This window comes from Phyllopteryx taeniolatus, chromosome 12 (genome assembly GCF_024500385.1).
Source record: "Phyllopteryx taeniolatus isolate TA_2022b chromosome 12, UOR_Ptae_1.2, whole genome shotgun sequence".
NCBI classification, from domain to species: domain Eukaryota; kingdom Metazoa; phylum Chordata; class Actinopteri; order Syngnathiformes; family Syngnathidae; genus Phyllopteryx; species Phyllopteryx taeniolatus.
The window spans coordinates 12,520,646-12,538,201 of record NC_084513.1 but is presented as its reverse complement, the minus strand read 5'-3'; the positions used below and the strand labels follow the sequence as shown (position 1 = coordinate 12,538,201).

General features: G+C 38.6%; 3 protein-coding genes across 7 annotated transcripts; 1 reads left to right on the top strand and 2 right to left on the bottom strand.

Moving 5' to 3' along the window:
• Positions 1-103: 103 nt before the first annotated feature.
• LOC133486719 (glucose-6-phosphatase 2-like) lies at positions 104-3,698 on the bottom strand. Its single transcript, XM_061792300.1, has 5 exons — positions 3,311-3,698; positions 3,133-3,242; positions 2,774-2,885; positions 2,406-2,527; positions 104-812 (listed from the first exon to the last, which is right to left on the bottom strand). Exons 1-5 carry the CDS (start codon positions 3,526-3,528, stop codon positions 301-303), a joined length of 1,074 nt encoding a protein of 357 aa, XP_061648284.1. The 5' UTR covers positions 3,529-3,698; the 3' UTR covers positions 104-300.
• Positions 3,699-4,663: 965 nt separating this feature from the next.
• spc25 (SPC25 component of NDC80 kinetochore complex) lies at positions 4,664-9,767 on the top strand. 2 transcript variants are annotated; one of them, XM_061791620.1, is made up of 7 exons: positions 4,664-4,799; positions 5,102-5,263; positions 5,347-5,412; positions 6,255-6,395; positions 6,494-6,598; positions 6,750-6,848; positions 8,813-9,767. In XM_061791620.1, the coding sequence occupies exons 1-7, from the start codon at positions 4,784-4,786 to the stop codon at positions 8,929-8,931; spliced, it is 708 nt and encodes a 235-aa protein (XP_061647604.1). In that variant the 5' UTR covers positions 4,664-4,783; the 3' UTR covers positions 8,932-9,767. The 2 variants fall into 2 exon arrangements, with proteins under 2 accessions (XP_061647604.1, XP_061647605.1); XM_061791621.1 differs by having other exon boundaries at positions 4,665-4,759.
• nostrin (nitric oxide synthase trafficking) lies at positions 9,021-16,903 on the bottom strand. 4 transcript variants are annotated; one of them, XM_061791608.1, is made up of 16 exons: positions 16,831-16,903; positions 16,624-16,709; positions 16,466-16,549; positions 16,275-16,337; positions 16,115-16,196; positions 15,226-15,288; positions 14,662-14,760; positions 14,458-14,583; positions 13,943-14,041; positions 13,728-13,853; positions 12,500-12,608; positions 12,326-12,414; positions 12,113-12,238; positions 9,778-10,009; positions 9,614-9,706; positions 9,021-9,537 (listed from the first exon to the last, which is right to left on the bottom strand). In XM_061791608.1, exons 1-16 carry the CDS (start codon positions 16,855-16,857, stop codon positions 9,404-9,406), a joined length of 1,638 nt encoding a protein of 545 aa, XP_061647592.1. In that variant the 5' UTR covers positions 16,858-16,903; the 3' UTR covers positions 9,021-9,403. The 4 variants fall into 4 exon arrangements, with proteins under 4 accessions (XP_061647592.1, XP_061647593.1, XP_061647594.1 ...); XM_061791609.1 differs by lacking the exon at positions 16,624-16,709 and having other exon boundaries at positions 16,831-16,867; XM_061791610.1 differs by lacking the exons at positions 16,466-16,549; positions 16,624-16,709 and having other exon boundaries at positions 16,831-16,852.
• Positions 16,904-17,556: the final 653 nt, after the last annotated feature.

Here is a 17,556-nt window from a genome sequence, read left to right as displayed (position 1 = left end):
TGGTCGAGATTTCTCCTTCAAACGCTGAACTTCAATTTGTGATTGCAAAAGTAAAATACAAATCACATTTTAAAATTCACAATTTATTAACTTTCATTTACAGCAACTTTCAAAATTATGTAATACAGTTTTCACTGAGCAATCTTTTAAAATAAGGTCAAATAAAATAAAAACTTAACTACATAATAACATGTATAAAAATGTCCTGGACTTGCGTGCATACATTGCATGACCTAATATGTCATTGAATATAATTAATCACAAATATATTACTAATCATATTACAAGACGTCGTTCCTTCTAAACAAGTTTCCTGTCCTCATCTCCCATCATCAGGTAAACACAGTAAGGAATCAGAGCAACCACAACAAGAGGCATTGAGGCGCTCTTACAAAAAGACAGTATGTAAAAAAGCACCTCAGTGTGAGAGGGTATTTTCACTACGTCATACACTTGAAGGGTCGTGAGGGTGGCGGCCACGCACATGAGCTTAAATCGGATTTTGTGGCCGTTCTTGCCCTTACAACTCTGAATGAACATCGCAGAGTTGATAGCCAGGCCCAGGCCGAACAAGGCTCCCAGGTTTCTCACCAGCCCGGCGAAAGGAGTGGTGTCGAGGTGGATCCAGTCTGGATTGGCGCACCACCTCTTGGCTTTGGTGACTGACCACAGTGGGTCCACGCCTGCCAGAGAGAGCAGCAGGTAGAAGCCAAGAGCAGCGGAGAAGAGGAAAACATTGGTCTGAATGTACGTTTTCAAGCTTGCGTTGGAGACGGAGGGGATGTGTTCGAATGCCTTTGCGACGAACATACCTGCAAATTGCCCAAAAGATAGAAATACATACATTATAAACTGTGTATAAACTACTGACCAAAAGTTAGGGATATTAGGCTTTCAGGTGAAATTTCAGGATCAACCTAAAATGTATTATAACCTTTAAAGTGAACTTAAAGACTTGTGTAAACTGCATTAAATTGTCTAAATACATTGTGCATGTTTGAAGATAATTGTTGAAATTGTGCAAAGACTGAGACCAATGTAGTAATCAGGTGCGGAGATATAGGACTCGATTTTCGTAGACTGCATCTGCGGCGAGGTAAAAATACTAGTGGTTCCTGATTTTTGTGCAAGCGCAAGGCGTGTGTTTGCCAATTTGGTGGAAGAAAGTCGATCTAAACTGCCTGCTCAGACTGTCTAAATCCTGGTACAGTAGGTAGAGACTGTCTGTTGCGCCACATTTAAATGGGATTAGAGGAGCCTCTTGGATTGGCGGTGACTGAAGTCAGCCATAAACACTCGCACAGTGGCGTAGCTACCAACTCTCAGATCCACCGGCCTGCGCTTATCGACGATTTTGAAGCCTCAAGTTATATACTTGCCATTTTTTTTTAGTCAATCATATTTGACAGGGTTGTTAATAACACTCTTGTCTGTGGTGTGCCAAATTTGAAGACGTATTTATTTTTACTTTACAGGGACTTTAATCTCAGCGGGGTTCAATCCCCGGTCCCGCCTGTGTGGAGTTTGCATGTTCTCCCCGTGCCTGCGTGGGTTTTCTCCGGGCACTCCGGTTTCCTCCCACATCCCAAAAACATGCATTAATTGGGGACTCTAAATTGCCCGTAGGTGTGAATGTGAGTGTGAATGTTGTTTGTTTGTATGTGCCCTGCGATTGGGTGGCAACCAGTTCAGGGTGTACCCCGCCTCCTGCCCGATGATAGCTGGGATAGGCTCCAGCACGCCCGCGACCCTAGTGAGGAGAAGTGGCTCAGAAAATGGATTGATGGATGGGACTTTAATCTGACCTTCTCTGAACTTTAAAATGTCTCCAAACTTTTTTGCACAACATGCTGTTCTCTTAACAAGGAGCGGAACAGCAAAATTCACAACAGTTTTCATTTTGTTTTTAATACCCAAGGACGTCCACTTCTATGCCTTTCTGTGTCTCCTCCAGTCTCTCTGTTGCAACCTGCTGATGACTCTATGACACTCACTAGCTCTCTCTCTCTCTTTGAGAACATCCTGTTTGAAACCTTGCTATGGTGAGGTACTGTTGAGCAACTGTTAAGTGTTGCTTTGGTTTAATGATGTCAAAATGTAAACTGCATGATGAAGACGACTGTTTGAATACAAATTCTAATTGAACCAGCTGATTTGTTGCACCCATTTATTGATCAAACTTTGGTGTTCAAGTTGTGCAAAGTGTACTGAAACATTGAACAGTTGGACATTGAAAAGTTTAGAGCGGGTCAAATTAGGTTCACCTGTAAAGGTTATAGTGCATTTAAGGTTCATCCTGAGGTTTCTCCAGAAAGTCCAATATTCCTAACTTGTTTTAGTAGTGTACATAACAAAACAATCAATTAAAAATAAACATGTTTAAAAATTTCTGTGACATAACTCACCAGCTAGAAGACCGAGGATGACCTGATGAGGGAAATGCGTGGCAATAAAAACTCTGGAGATGCAAACACTTATCTGAATGATCCAAAAAGCAGTCCACAGGCATGACCTCAGAAGCCAAAACCTGGAAGAACAGAATGAAAGAGTTGAAAACGTGAATTTGAATTACACAGTGTGCTTGGGGTTCCATAGGATCCGCTTGCTTCGGTTTCCTTTCCAGGTCTTCCTCCTTCCTCCCACAGTCCAAAAACAATGCCCATTATGTTGGGTTCATTGCCCAATTGCATTTAGGTGTATGCTTAGCCTTCTGTCAGCTAAGGGTAGGTTAAGAGCAGGATAAAGGTTAAAGAAAATGTATGGACTGACGCACCTCTTCGAAGTATGGTCTGTGGTGAAAGTGGCAGGCCCAGTTGAGTTGAGAGCAGACGTGATCATGACATACCAAACGCATGATGAGCCCATGGCATGACCGGATGGGCAACCTGCAACAAAAAGAGGTTGGCCTCTGGAAGTGATTGTATTTTCAGTCACCTGACACTTCATTACATAGTTCTCAGCAAACTAATGTAAGAAATCAGAAATTCAAAGATTTTGAATGATAGCTGCCATAAGGTTTTTTTTAACATACTGCATTATACTGAGATGTTTTTCGAGAAGTTTACCCCTTTTTCAACCTTAGTTATTTGAATTTTATTAGAATGTACCTAATGGTTTGGTGAGTATACTTACCTGGCCCTGTTTCACACGTTATGTGAAATTGTTCCAAATGGGGGAAAGAACCGTTTTGGATAAGGTGACTTTCATGCACCCACCAATAAGGTCGTTGCCCAAAGAGAATCCTAAAATAACAAGTTCCTGATTAAAATAATAATAATATGAATAGATACCACTGAGACTGTTGGCTTACCATTTGAAAATGAGATTGAACCAGTCACCAAAAACAGCCGCCCATATCATCTTGGTGCCCACACTGTGACTGAGGTGGAACCACAGGGGGAAATAAACCGAGAAAATATTTCGAGGGTCGCCCACGGTTGAAATGAGGCCGAGGAAGTCATGGTATTCCCCGTAGTTGTTCTGCAGATGCTGAATAACCAGCACCTCATTACTGTGGACAAAATCCATCTAAGGTTGACTCTCTGTGGCCAGGACTGAACGACCGATTTCTCCAGCACCAGTGAAGGCAACATAACGACGACACCACATCTCAGATAGTTTTATATCTCAAGCTAGAGTCATGATAATAAATCATTCTGTGGTGCCATGGCAACAACTGCAAGCTGTTCAGTTTGCACACAAGAAATCTTGTGCTCCAGAGTCATTAGCACGCAGCACTTTAACATGTTACAAAACTGTTAATGCCCTAACTGTCAGCCATTAGCTATGTTACACTTCATTGCTTTTACAATTGTTAAATATTAGCCACTGTAAACACTGAAAACCGAGAGCTAGCAAAGTAACCTCCTGGACCAGCCTCATTTATTTTCTGTTTTTCTTTGCACATCTTGTACTGACAAATAAACATGGAGGTGATTAAACATCAAAATGGGCATATATTTGATATTTATGTTTTTCTTTTCTTTTTCTTTTTAATGAGTTATACTGTTGAATAATTGAGAGTTTGTAATAACATGATACTGCGACTCGATTTGTATTCATCCATCCATCTGCTTTCCTGATAGGGTGTGGGTCATGATGAAAGATGAAGCCGTAGCCTATCCCAGCTGACCGTGGGAGAGGACTGGTCGCCAACCAATCGCAGGGCACTCAAACAAACAATCATTCAAACTTTTTGCATTCTTTATTTTGTATTCTCACGCTTTCGTACACACTTCGTTGTGAATAAAGATTATTACATTGTTCAAGAGTTAGTTGTCTGCTTTAGGGTCCACGTTACAGCTGAAGCCTATCATTACATAATGAATACATAAAGAAATATAGCAAAATAAAAGAAATGAATCATTTCTATACTTTATTGATGAAGTGCAATTTGGAAGTGTAAAAATATGAGTGTGAGGAGAAAATTCAAGAGTATGATGAATACAAGGGAAATTTAATCTAAGAAGAATTTTGAGAAAACAATCAAAAGATAAAATCACTCGAAATTAATTTGTATTTTTGAAGACAACAGAATTAAATAAAAGCATTTGAAAATCTAAACCCTTTTGTTGGTCTGATTTTTATTTTATTTTGCTTTATTTTTTAAAACAATGCAAATGTAGGCAAAAGCAGTGATCGTTCTGATCAATAGGTGGCGGTAAGCCGCTGTTACAGTTTGCAATCCGGCGTTCAATTCAAAGAACAAGGTCCCGCCCACAAAACAAACCGCGACATTTTGAAAATAACGAACAGAGGGGTACGTTCGAGTTGAACTGTTGTAATGCACATTTTATCACGTAAGTCTCACACATACGTTTCAAATACTCGCTTGTAAGTTAGTTAACATGATGAAGGGACATATCCTGAAACCGAAGTTGTGCTATTGCGCACTGGTAAAGCTAACGGCGAAGAGTTGCCATGTTCCACTAGTTTCCGCTTTTGCATTAGCCGATGAGCTAATGCCAATGATGCAGACTTGTGTGTTTAATGCGCCTAAATCTATTCCCTTTACACATGTGATTGCTTAAGTCCTGGCTCCCTATGCGTGTAATTGTTTATTATGAGTCCACCACGACTAACGTACTTCTTCTACCCACAGACGTCGAAAATATGACATCAATCGCGGATATCAACATAACTGTCATTTTTGAAAAGCAAAGGACGGAGAAGCACCACCGAGTGCTGAAAGCGTTTGCTGAACACAACGATATTATCGCTGAACTGAGCCACTGCCACAAACAGTTTGTCAAATTGTCTCGAGGTACGATGGTTGTGTTCATCGCTTTGTGCTTGTTAAACTGATATAATGCTCAGTGATGACCGTTTTCCACTTATTTTACATAGATGGAGGTTTAAAGAACTGTGCGGATGACGAGATACTGTTTGAGACTGCTGAACGGTTTACAAAAGGTGAGAGATTATGTCTTGATTCATATCCAATATGCTTGCACAAGTTACTCAGATCCAATTTGACATTGGTGCGTTGCTCAGTTTGGGTGTTTATAATATATTTGCACAAACTTACCACTCTGTAGTGCAGTGCAGTTCTACCACTTTGATGGATGTAGTTCTCTACTGACTTCAACAATATCAGAAGCACTGACTTAACATTTCCAATCTAAATTCTAGTCTTTGTTCCATGAAATTGTATGAATTTATTCCCAATAGTCATTTTGTAGTCATTTTCTCTACTTTATTATTAAAATGTCTTGCACATACAGGGTTAATGTAAAAAGTAGTTGTTTCTTTAACCAATCAGATGTCAAATGTATACTAACAGTGCTGGACCTCGAAGCCGTAAGCATTCTACCCATCCTGATTGGTTATTCAGAGAAAATTTGTAACAGCCAACTTCAGCTAGCAAAACAGTCTGTAGTGGTTTGCACACATTTTATAACGAGCATCTCCAGTTAGTGTAATGTATTTTATTTAAATGTTTTTATGTTGTTAGAAAAATATTTTTAACTGCCCCAGACGTACCTGGCACAGTTGTGTGCTGTTATACAGTATTGTGTTTTTGTATAGTATTGATGCTTTCTAATTGCAACGTGACTGGCTGTAGTAAAAGGTGGTGGTTAAGTCCCCATAAACATTGTCGAAACCAAGCATTTCATATTGATAGATTATTTTAGTTTCCATATAGATAGATTGTGCATGTGTATCTAAGGTAGAGTACTATTCGTACGGTGACTGAAATTGTGCCACATTCTTTCCTGCATTGGATTCCAATCAATGTTTGTCATGATTCACAGATTTGCAGCACATGAATGCATTTTCTCAGGAGAAAAGGCGCACTATTGCAGAAATTAAATCCAATCCTGCTCAGAAGGAAAAGCAGACTATTCTCCAGGAGATTGAGAATCTTAAAGAAGAACAATCCGTGAGAAGAGAGTGTAAGTTTCATTTAGGCATCATCAGCCTAGATTCTTTATTTATTTTTTATTTTTTTAATAACTGGCGCGTCTGCCTATTTTATTTTTTCCTTCCTCAGTAATTGAGTCCCAATATAAAGCAAACAAGGACCGACTGAAGAACCTGAAAAAAGCCAGATTAATCTTTCAGGATTATTTGGGGTTGGAAATACGAAAAATTCATGGCAAGACATTTGTTATTAATATTTCACTGATATTTCACTTTGTGTGAGTCTTACGTTTCTGTTTAAAATTTCACCAAACTGTTTTGTCTTTTTCTTTTCCTTTTTTTTTTTTTTTACTCTGCGTTACTGGGTTTGTTATACCTTTGTGAAGATGAAAAGTTGCAGTTTGTGTTCCGCTGTATCGACCGAGCTGATCTGAACCGTCCATACGTCATCACAATGGGACTCAAGAACGATAGATCATATCAAAGTAAGTGGGCGTACACCAATAGCACTTTTTTCCCCCCAGACTGACTACTGGTACTTGGAGTATATTTGTGGACTCGCCAACACAAAGGACTGATACTTGATACTGCTGTTTATGTCTTGCAATTGGGAGGAAATGTTTTATTTTAATATAATGTTCAAAAACACTAACTTTTCTTAAACATGGCATGTTTCACTCAAGTGTAAACCTTTTTGAGTACCAACTTGTCATTACTGACATTTTAACATCCAACTGCCTGTTATTTAATGGTCCCGTATTTTTGTTATTTAGACCTCCATAGAGCAACTCTAACATGGACTTAATATCAATTTCATTAAAAAAAACACCTTGGTTTTGTCATACGAGTGTCCAGAAAACCCCCCCTTTCTCTGATTGGTTGCCTCTGTGGAGAAGACCCACTTGTGAGAGCACATGTGTTTATGATGCCAGCGCTGGCTCGGAGTGGAAAAGAGAGCCGGAGATCTTCGCCAATGACGTAGATAAGCTCAAGAAATTCGAATGACCTAATTTCAGGCCTCTCGGGAGAAAATGGCAGCTGCACTAAACTGCAAGCCAGCATTAATTGCATGACAAAGCAGGTAAAACAAATAATGTAGCAACAAACAAAATACCAAGCTAACACAGATGGCGTTACCTGAAACACAGTTTCATCGGCACAACACACAAACGACTAAAATAGTTCAACACTGGAAAATGTCGCTTTTAAAGTTGACACAGATCAGTCTAGGCTAGTAACAATTAAGGTGTTATGAGCACATTACATGGTAAAAACAAAACCCAAACAGAATATGAGCATCTTTCACCTAGGCCTGAGTGATATGCCCCCCCCCCAAAAAAAATAAAACACAATGTATTTTTTCAGCGGCACAGTGGCCGACTGGTTAGAGCGTCAGCCTCACAGTTCTGAGGTGCGGGGTTCAATCCCCGTCCCCGCCTGTGTGGAGTTTGCATGTTCTCCCCGTGCCTGCGTGGGTTTTCTCCGGGCACTCCGGTTTCCTCCCACATCCCAAAAACATGCATTAATTGGAGACTCTAAATTGCCCGTAGGCATGACTGTGAGTGCGAATGGTTGTTTGTTTCAATGTTCCCTGTGATTGGCTGGCAACCAGTTCAGGGTGTACCCCGCCTCCTGCCCGATGTCAGCTGGGATAGGCTCCAGCATGCCCGCGACCCTAGTGAGGAGAAGCGGCTCAGATAATGGATGGATGGATGGATGTATTTTTTCATAGCATCCGATCTCGATTATTATACATTGTTTTAAAGCGTCTGTACTAAGTAAACTTGTTTGTTGTGTTACCCGTTTATGAGGGCACTGACCGCAGACATACATTGCACATCTTAATTTGCTCCACTTAGCTTAGAAGATACTGCCACATAACCGACGTTGAGTGACTTGTCCAAATAGCCTCATCTTTGGCGGGTAACGCCAAGTCATGGCTGACAGCTATTTGGCTGCCCTCAGCTACGCGTTTGGCTACACATTTGGTCATTATTTGCTTCTTACAATTACTTTGTTTACTTCAACAAATTGCAAAAGAAAGTAGATAAGGAGAAGGTCGACTGATTGGCTTTTGTAATGCACATTTGCACCATGTTTGATTGAGGAAGTATGCACACAGCTGATCACAGTGATCGACCTGAAATTTACCTTGATCATTTAATCGCCCACCTCTACCATCAACTATTGCAAACCATAGAAATTTTGGGATAGGTGTATTGAGTTACGAGCCTGATCACATAACAAATTCAACTATTATCTCAAGGCACCACGATACATTTTTATTATGCTTTAATATTTCAACGCGTGATCAAGATGGTGTTAATTGTGACAAGCATTTTGAGTTAATGTCCCAAAAAACAACCAAATCTAGTCTTTGTGACACCACTAGTCAACTCTCAATACCTGTAGGTTCTGTGAAATTGACTGAAATCTTCCCATTCTGCAGTTGTGTCCAGCCAGCCTGCACTCAAGTGTCTGCCCGACTTGGAGAAATGGCTCCAGGAGACCAACAATTTACCAGTTTTCCTGAAAAACGTCAGGTTGCAGTTTATCGCCCAAGCTTGATAAAAAATGATTTCAAAAAAGACAGATTAGCAGCAAACTCTCATGTATGTTGTAAAATAGAACTTGTAAGCAAAAGAATAGACACAGACTCAGGACTTGCATATGTGGATTTTAAAAATGCTTCTGGGTTGGTAAATATATAGATCTTATTCTCACTATGTATTTTACCAGTCAGATGTTTAGATACCCATTGTCAATCAATAGTGTGAGGAAGTGACCAAAACCTGTGACTTGTACTGTACATACTACTTTTGTAAAAAAAATTATATAAACATGTCATAACTCATTTGATCCTCAAAAACCTTTTTTAAATATGCATATACGATTGCACAGTTTAACAAATGGCATAAATGTACATGTACAACTGACTGACTTATTAACCAATTCAAGACATTGCCCCTACAAAGAATTATTATTTATATATATACAAATTGTACGCGTTGTTGGCTCCATTTGAAAGCTGCAGTTGTAGTCAGACTTCAGGTGATATATTGCTCAGCGCAGGCAGCTCCTCAACATAGGTGGCTGGAAAATGACCTGTCTGGCCATGAAGTGCACCAAACCACCAGCCATTCTTATCCTTTGTGTAAATGTCTAGTAGATCCCCTATGAAACATGATGTTATTTTTCATATCTCCATTCTGCTTTTTGATATGTTAGGCGAATTTATTCTCTGTCGTACCTTCTTTTAGCATTAATTCATCACTGCGTTGAGGAGTGAAGCTGTATAAGGCCTTGCATTGCCCCACGGTGCAAACATCTGGTGTTCTTTGAACTGTTCATTTGATATATGTTAGTGTTTAGTTCCAAATAAATATCTGATGTATATAAATGTCTTATTTGTACCGTGTTCTTTAGCCTCTTGCACGGGTTTTGGCGTTTGAACAGCGTCCTCTGATTCCTGTAACTGTGCTGTACCGGAGATCTGACCACTGGACCCAGGCCCTGCAGTGGGACTTTTTGTCATCTGAACGGGTCCTTTGTAGATGATGGACGCTCTCAGAGAGTGTCTGCTTCTGAATGGACTCTTGCTGAGTTTCACCGGGCGAGTCAGCTGCACCACACTGTGCTCACAGTCCTGACGGGATGATTAGCAATGCAGCATCAATAGTGAACCCCTGCCAAAGTGAAAATCCCAGAACAATTCCCCACCCCCCACAACAAGAAATGTATATGGTACTGCAATTTGCATATTGATGCCACAATATGTTGGGAAAATACTATTGTCTAAATGAAGTTCCTCAACTGACTTCAACAGTTCCTTAGCACCAAGATGCCACCAGATGGCGCCTAAGGAATACTGTTATGACTTAAAAAATAAACATGGCTTTGACCTGAGCACAACAGTGAAGTGGGAGAGAATGAATTGGCAATGGAGAATGCAGTAAAAAAAAGTATAAATATGTAGCGTTCACTGTATACAATATAAGTTTAATAAGGGCTATAGATTCCTTAGATAAATGTGTCCTAACAATTATTTGCTTCATATAATGAAGTTATGTTAATGCGGATATTAATAGGGAAGTCATAGTGAATATCTGAAATAAATTCAGCATTCATGTTTTTGTTCAGCTCAACTCCCTGCCTGCGGATGACATGGCATTTGCAAGGCTGTTTCCTGTGGAGCTGAAAGAGAGACTTACTCTATGCACTGGGGCATTAGCATTTAGCGTGAACTAAAGAAAGTTTTAGTGATTGAATGTTAATTCCTAGTTTCTCAATGTACAGCGAACTGGCTCAAATTTGGGAATTGGAGTGAAATCACTAAAATTCCTCAAATGGTAAAATGTCGAGACCTCACTTGCGTTAAAATTGTCTGCATTAAAGCACTACATGATGCTAGATGGTCTGTTGTTTTCTAAAAGATGGTCATATGAAATATCATTTGTGGAAGACCACTAATTTCCACAAGAACACGATACAACAGTATCACAGAAGCTATACATTATATTGCTAGCATGAAAGCTGTCCAGGTTGGTTCAGCAAAAACTGGACAAAATAATTAGCAATAAATAATGTATCATTTTACAAAGTGCATACCTACATATGGGGGCGTGCCAATAAAACAAATATAATAAACCAATTACTTGGCCTTAGCTTGAATTTGGACCAATTCAAATGATAAGGCTGTGACACACCACATAAATGTGATATTCCTGCATGCATAGCCATTTGTGTTTAGAACAAAAGGCATTTTACAGAAACAGTCCTATTTTAGTATTTTTTCGAGAATATAGTCAAAGTAATTAAAAAAAAATCGTTTGAGTTTTTCTCTCCCATGTTAGGAAACCAATCCTTTGGTCACATCTTGGCCGAATTATTGTAATGCACTTTGCTTTGGAGTCAGCCAGTCCTCCTTCAAATGTCTCCAGCTGGTTCAAAAATGCTGCTGCCACTTAACTGGAACACACAAGAGGGAGCACAAATTCTATTCTGGCCTCCCTCCACTGCCTGCCTGTGCTGTGCATTTGTAAGAACCTGCCTTCAAACCCATTTTTATTCCTGTGCTTTCAACACACCATAAGAGTGCACTTGTTTGAGTGTCATTTGTTTTTATTGTTTTTAAATTAGGTTACATTTTCTTACATTTTATATTTAATTTGTATTGTATATGTACAGTATGTTGTTTTTAAAGTGCTCTATGAATAAAACAGTTGAGGTAAATTTTAATATCATATTAAGACTATCTTGGAAAAATAAAATGTTATTGTCGTAGGAAAAATAACACTGTTCTCGGAGGATAACGACTTTTCATCGCAACAAAATACATCTCTGTCCATGGAAAGACTTATTTTCTTTAAAAAAAAAAATCCCGACTTCATTTTCATAACATTAAAACCCTTTTGTCTTGACAAAATAGGAATTTGTTATTGTAAAATTGCAACTTTTTTTCCTCTTGAAAATAGACAAGTTCAATTCCAATGGCATCTTGGGGCACGCACACACATGGTAGTTATGTTAAATTAGATTTAAGATTATGAGGGGATTCTTGGCAAAATTCTCTACACACTCTACACATAATGTATCTGTGTTGATTGTATTAGTCTGTTTCCAGTAATATGCGGCCAAGGGCAATGCCGAATAAAGAAAAGATCATATTCAGAGATTTTCAAGTTCAATTTTCTACCTTATGTCCCTGAGATATTTGGAGTAATTGTTTTTGTTGACAATGCACACATACCTTATCTTTCCACTTAACAATGCAGTCCCTAAATGGGTGGGAGGACCTGGGTTTCCCCTCTATTTCACACAACGATACAGAGAGTTTATAGTGCGTGGCCTCCAGGAGATCCAGCTTCAGAGTATTCTGCATGCAACATACAGTATGACACCACTTTCACTGAGCTTTTCACTTATCATCCACAAAGTCCAAAACGCATGACACGGCACGCACCTCATCGAGATGCTGCTCGGTCTCCTCCAGGTTCCTGTGGTTTGAAAAGGAAGGGTTTTCAGAGTAGGTTTTCATCAACTTTTCAATCCCTGTGACAAGAGAATGTAGACATTTTCAATTGAATTATGGCCTTCGGTCAACTCTAATACAATTGACATAATTAGTGAAGGTTGCCTTCGCAGTCTTTCTTTGCTTTTAAGATTCCTTCCTCCAAGCGATAGAGTTTAACTTTAATGGCTTCTCTTCTTCGCTCTCTGCACATCAGTGATTTGCTGTCTTCCTCCTGATGCATGTGACACAAGCGAGACCCAAATTAATCAAACTACAACATGTTATGCACATTGGACTGAGGGCTCAATTGAAAACTCAGGCCAAAACATTAGGTATACAGGCATAATACAAAATATCCAATACGGTTAAGAGATCCATCAGAAATTTTGAAACGATCACAGACTATATTTTTGACTGATACAGTTTCGGTATGATGAAGTACAGTTCTAGAGTCATCACCATGATATGACTTTAAGACTCCCCCCCCCCCCCCCCCCAAAAAAAAAGCTAAACAATTCCATTGAACTTCATTTTCGTTGTATTAAGTAGATGTTATGCTGAACAATGACAGGGTGGACATTTTTGGTTAATGTTAGCATTTAATGAGCACTTGGCAACATGATTCAATTAGGAAGCTGACTGTGTACTGATTAACAAATATATTTCAAATTTATGAAAGGTTTTTCAACCAATTGATAGTTTACTATGACAGAGTGGACACGTTAAGCTTGACAACATCCATCTAAATTTCCAAGACATGAATGTAAATATTTATGTTTATTCTGCAATTATCCACCATTTCAGACAAAATGCTGTGTGTCACTGAAAGCGTCAGTGTTTTTTTTTTTATTTATTGGTGGATTTTTTTTGTTTTAAGGGACAGTTACCCCACAATGACACGGTGGGCAGCTTTTTTAAGGTACACATGAAAAATTGTCAATGTGATGAAAATAGTAGAATATATATGATCAAGAAGACTGAGTTTATCAAATAAAAATAACACCAAAATCTCCTACCTCCAATCAATCAAAAAGAAAGACACATTAAATTAATACTTCTCTTTCTTCTCTTCACTTCTCTTTCATTTGTGTATAGTTCCTGTTATTTTAATTGTCTGTTTTCATCTCTTTGAAGCACTTTGGGTTGAATTTTCTATGTATGAAAAAGTGCTAAACAAATAAAATTTGATTGATCGATTGAGACTGGAACCTTTACATTACTTACGCGGTATCATTTACCATCAAAGAACATGCCAGTAAAGTAGAATTATTGTAGGTTGTATACATTCCAGCTTGATGACAACACATCTTGTAATTCTAAAATAAACTTAAAAAAATAATAGTAGACTTACAAAATAATCTGTCATCAAAAATTCAGCTTTGTTGTCTGCTGTTGTGATGTTGTGCTCCTCCATCAGTGTTTGTATGTCTTTATCCATGTCCACCCTTTGGACAAGCAGTTCTATCTGCTTTTGGCCCTGGAACGGTCACATTTCGAATGATTATATAATCAATAATCTTATGACAATAATTATTAACAACAGTAGTGCATATTATTACATATTACATGTTTGAGGGTCTGCCCAAAACTGGACATGTGAAGGTTGTACCGGGTCAGAATGTTGCAAATAACTTCAAGCCGTTGTTTCTCTAGCTCCTGGATGACCTGCAAAAGCAGGAAGAAAGCAGCAAAGTGACGCTTATAATTTCATTTTCATGATTCTGTGAAGTGAATACAATTACTGTACACGTCGTTAGGTACACCTGTACAATGTAAGGAGAGCCAGCACGAGGTGTGTCAAATTTGACTGACTGACTGATTGATTGACATTGTCGGAGGTATTCATTTAAGAATGTTTGTTAGTTTGTGTGTACTTTTTTTCAGTGGTGTAGAATCACGCTGCATTATAGAGAGCTGTGTCTTATATTTTGCCCCTCTTTCATGTAGTTAAATTGCTAAATGATCAAATAGAATACAGAATAAGATGACTTAGTCACTCTTGGGTGTTATTGGTGTGTGTGTGTTTATTTTTTTTTTAAAGATATGTCCTCTAAAATGAAATGAAAATCATGTTTGGGCACCTGGTAGGAGTTTTTAAGGGTATTTTCCCACTTGAGTCTCATTTGTTGGCCCTCCATGTTGATATTAAAGTATTCCTCATCCACTCGTGTCTGTACCTCTGCTGACTTGGTCAACTGGGTTAGCATCTGCAAACAAGAACAGGGAGTCAAATCGTTCCATTGTGGGCCACAAAAATGGTAAATTGCATTTCATTAATAGCTTACCTTTTGTTTGTCTTTCTCTGTGGATATGTGCTTATTACGCTCGACAAAGTTGAATAAAGTCTCGTGCTCCCGTGTTAATCCAGCCAGTTTCTTCTTTGTCTTTTTCAGAAAACAGTAAACACGGGCAATTACATAAATACATCATGATGTAACCAGTGTATATAATGGAAGTCTTTAGTTGTTTTTTAATTCATTACACCTATCAAGGTGTGTTACATGACTTGAGGTTTTAATGTAATGAGGCCTTTTAAAATCAGCATGATAGGTATTTATCTTATTCAAACAAACTAATTTTCCCTTTTCACTTTGAGGGACTAGCAGACCTACAATGTGAACTGACTGGAGACCAAACGCTTTATTAGGTACACCTGCACAGTCAGTGGTCCATGTTGCTTTCACGATTTAACAGTAATGATTCATTGCCACGAGTGCAGCACCATTTCTTCCTCTTGTCAAAATTAACATCAAGCTGCCCTTATGATCCCACTTTTAATTCACAGACAAAAATAGACTAAATGAGTGTGCTCTGGCTCCTATCCTTGTATCTATTTGAATAGACTTGACCTTGATCTGCTCTGTCCAGTTTGCCATTACAAGTTTTCCCGTTCTCTCTATAGCGTTGTCGAGCTGTAAAAAGCAGAGAGGACGTTCATCAAGAGTCATATTGGACAGAAATGTTTTTATTTTTGTATATAGTGGTAACTTGAGATATGAGTGACCGGATTTTGGAATTTTTTGAGATACGAACTGTCATTTGCCTGATGTTTTTTGCGTTGACTACAAAAAATTGTAGATACGAGCGCTGTATGGTGTATGGTTTACCGTCAAAATAAACAAAAGGAAAATTTCACATGTATTTAAAACAACCACAAAACATTGCCTTCTGCTATCTTAATGCTCACACAAAACGTAAAACGCCATGAACGCGCTAAGAAATAGCACTGAAATTTGCTGTTATATGCCTTTGAGCAACGGATAGTTCAACACAAACGGTGCTGCAACACATGTAGATAGAAAATATAAAAAATACTCACATTCTTTATCTTCGACGATTAAGAACGACTAATGTTACTGTGGTTTACTGAATAGTACAGTATGTCTGTGCTATTCTGCCTCCTGGTGGCCAAGGCACACACACCATAAGGAGCAGCACAATGTTCATTAAATTGAATCAAAAAATGTGGCCAATTTAATTTCACAACATTTGATTTGATTGTCTCATTACTGTATGTTTTTATGAAACAAAATGTTAGAGAGAGCAATTTCTCTTAACATTTTTGTTGATTTTTTGGGAGAAGGCTGAAGCGGCTTAAACGGCTTAATGACATAGACAAAAGGAAATAATTTTTTTGATACGAGCGTTTTGCGTTACGACTGTGGTCACAGGAAAAAAAATCTTATCTCAAGACACAACTGTACAGTATATAGAGAAAACAACACAAAGAACACACACAGGCCTCTTTCTCTTGATATGCTCGTCTAAGACTTGACGTAATTCCAGAATGGCCTCCTGCTGAAATGCATTTCCCAATGATCTAAAAAAGAAAATCAGTGAAGAGCTTCTTTTTGTGTGTGTTAAGATGCACGTTTAAATGGCTTAAAACAAAGACTACCTGTGCGCATCAGCCCGAGAGTACATCTCATCTGACACCTGACACCAGGCACTGTAGACAGAACTGAAAGCATGTAAAGGTTACAGCTTGTGTTTTGATCCCGTCTGCTGGGAATCTATCATGTAATGTCACATTGCACCATTATTTCTGGAAGAATTAGATTTCAAACTACACAAAAAGGCCTCCCTTACTTGTTGGTCATGCCTTTGGAAGCCCTCATGAGTTTTCCAGCCAATTTTTGGAGCCCCTTTGCATACGTGTGTTCTAGCTCGGCCCTAAAACAGGAGTCATAAAGTCAAACGCTCCTGAAGTCATTCATTTCTAAAGTGTACAACTGCATTTATTCTACCTTTGATGCAAAACGCTCATAAGTTCTTTGCAAAAATACTCGCCGTCTTTTGAAACACTTTTGACATTTTGGTACAGTTGGTTATACTGAAAAACAGCACACACAAGCGTGCTTAAATTGACATCCGCATGTTCATAAAAAAGACACAGAACACGACACAACAGGACAGATCATTTTGAAAATTAAGCGTTTGACACAGATACTCACAGAGCAGCTGCTGATATAGTCCTTCATCTTAAAGACTGAAGCCGTTTGTTGACTTTGGACCTGGAACTTTGACCACCTCTTCTCAAAGTAACTCATGCGGAAACACCCTGAGTTATTGTCAATGGACTTTTCAAAAGAAAATTCCTGCTAAGCCACAGTTATTACAGTAAGATACAATGCCATGAAAAAGTATTGACCCCTTTCTCAAATTCTTTTTTTTTTTTTGCAGTTTCCCCATTTAAATGTTTACGATAATCAAACAAATGTAAATAACAGGCAACGATAACCCAAGAAAACATAAAATGCAGTTTTTAAATGGTGATTTTATTTATTAGGGAGAAAAAAAACTATTAAAAGCTACCTGAGCCTATATGGAAAAAGTAATGCCCCCCTAAACCTAATAACTGGTTCGGCCACCCAACAGCAACAAATTAAATCAAGCGTTTTCTGTAACAGGCAAAGACTCTTTCATATCTCTGTGGAGATCCTTGTAGAATTGTTTTAATTTGGCAACAGTGGAGGGTTTTCGAGCATGAACTGCCTTTTAAAAGTCATGCTACAGCATTTCAAGTGGATTCAAGTCCAGACTTTGACTACCTGGCCACTCCTAAACACCCCTTGTTTATTTATTTTAAACCAGTCAGAAGACTTGCTTGACTTGATGGTGTTTTGAATCATTGTCCTGCAGAACCCAAGTGGGCTTCAGCTTGAGGTCACAAACTAATG

Bases quoted from the DNA above. Each gene is read 5' to 3' on its own strand.
- LOC133486719 (XM_061792300.1), bottom strand. From the start codon at position 3,528: ATGGATTTTGTCCACAGTAATGAGGTGCTGGTTATTCAGCATCTGCAG. The intron at 3,243-3,310 runs GTAAGCCAACAG...TTGTTATTTTAG, and splicing joins TTCAATCTCATTTTCAAATG to GATTCTCTTTGGGCAACGAC. The intron at 2,528-2,773 runs GTGCGTCAGTCC...CTGTTCTTCCAG, and splicing joins ACAGACCATACTTCGAAGAG to GTTTTGGCTTCTGAGGTCAT.
- spc25 (XM_061791620.1), top strand. The intron at 5,413-6,254 runs GTGAGAGATTAT...CATGATTCACAG, and splicing joins TGCTGAACGGTTTACAAAAG to ATTTGCAGCACATGAATGCA. The intron at 6,849-8,812 runs GTAAGTGGGCGT...CCCATTCTGCAG, and splicing joins GAACGATAGATCATATCAAA to TTGTGTCCAGCCAGCCTGCA.
- nostrin (XM_061791608.1), bottom strand. From the start codon at position 16,857: ATGAAGGACTATATCAGCAGCTGCTCT. The intron at 16,197-16,274 runs GTAGTCTTTGTT...TTTCTTTTTTAG, and splicing joins TCTCGGGCTGATGCGCACAG to ATCATTGGGAAATGCATTTC. The intron at 12,415-12,499 runs GCAACCTTCACT...CTCTTGTCACAG, and splicing joins AGCAAAGAAAGACTGCGAAG to GGATTGAAAAGTTGATGAAA.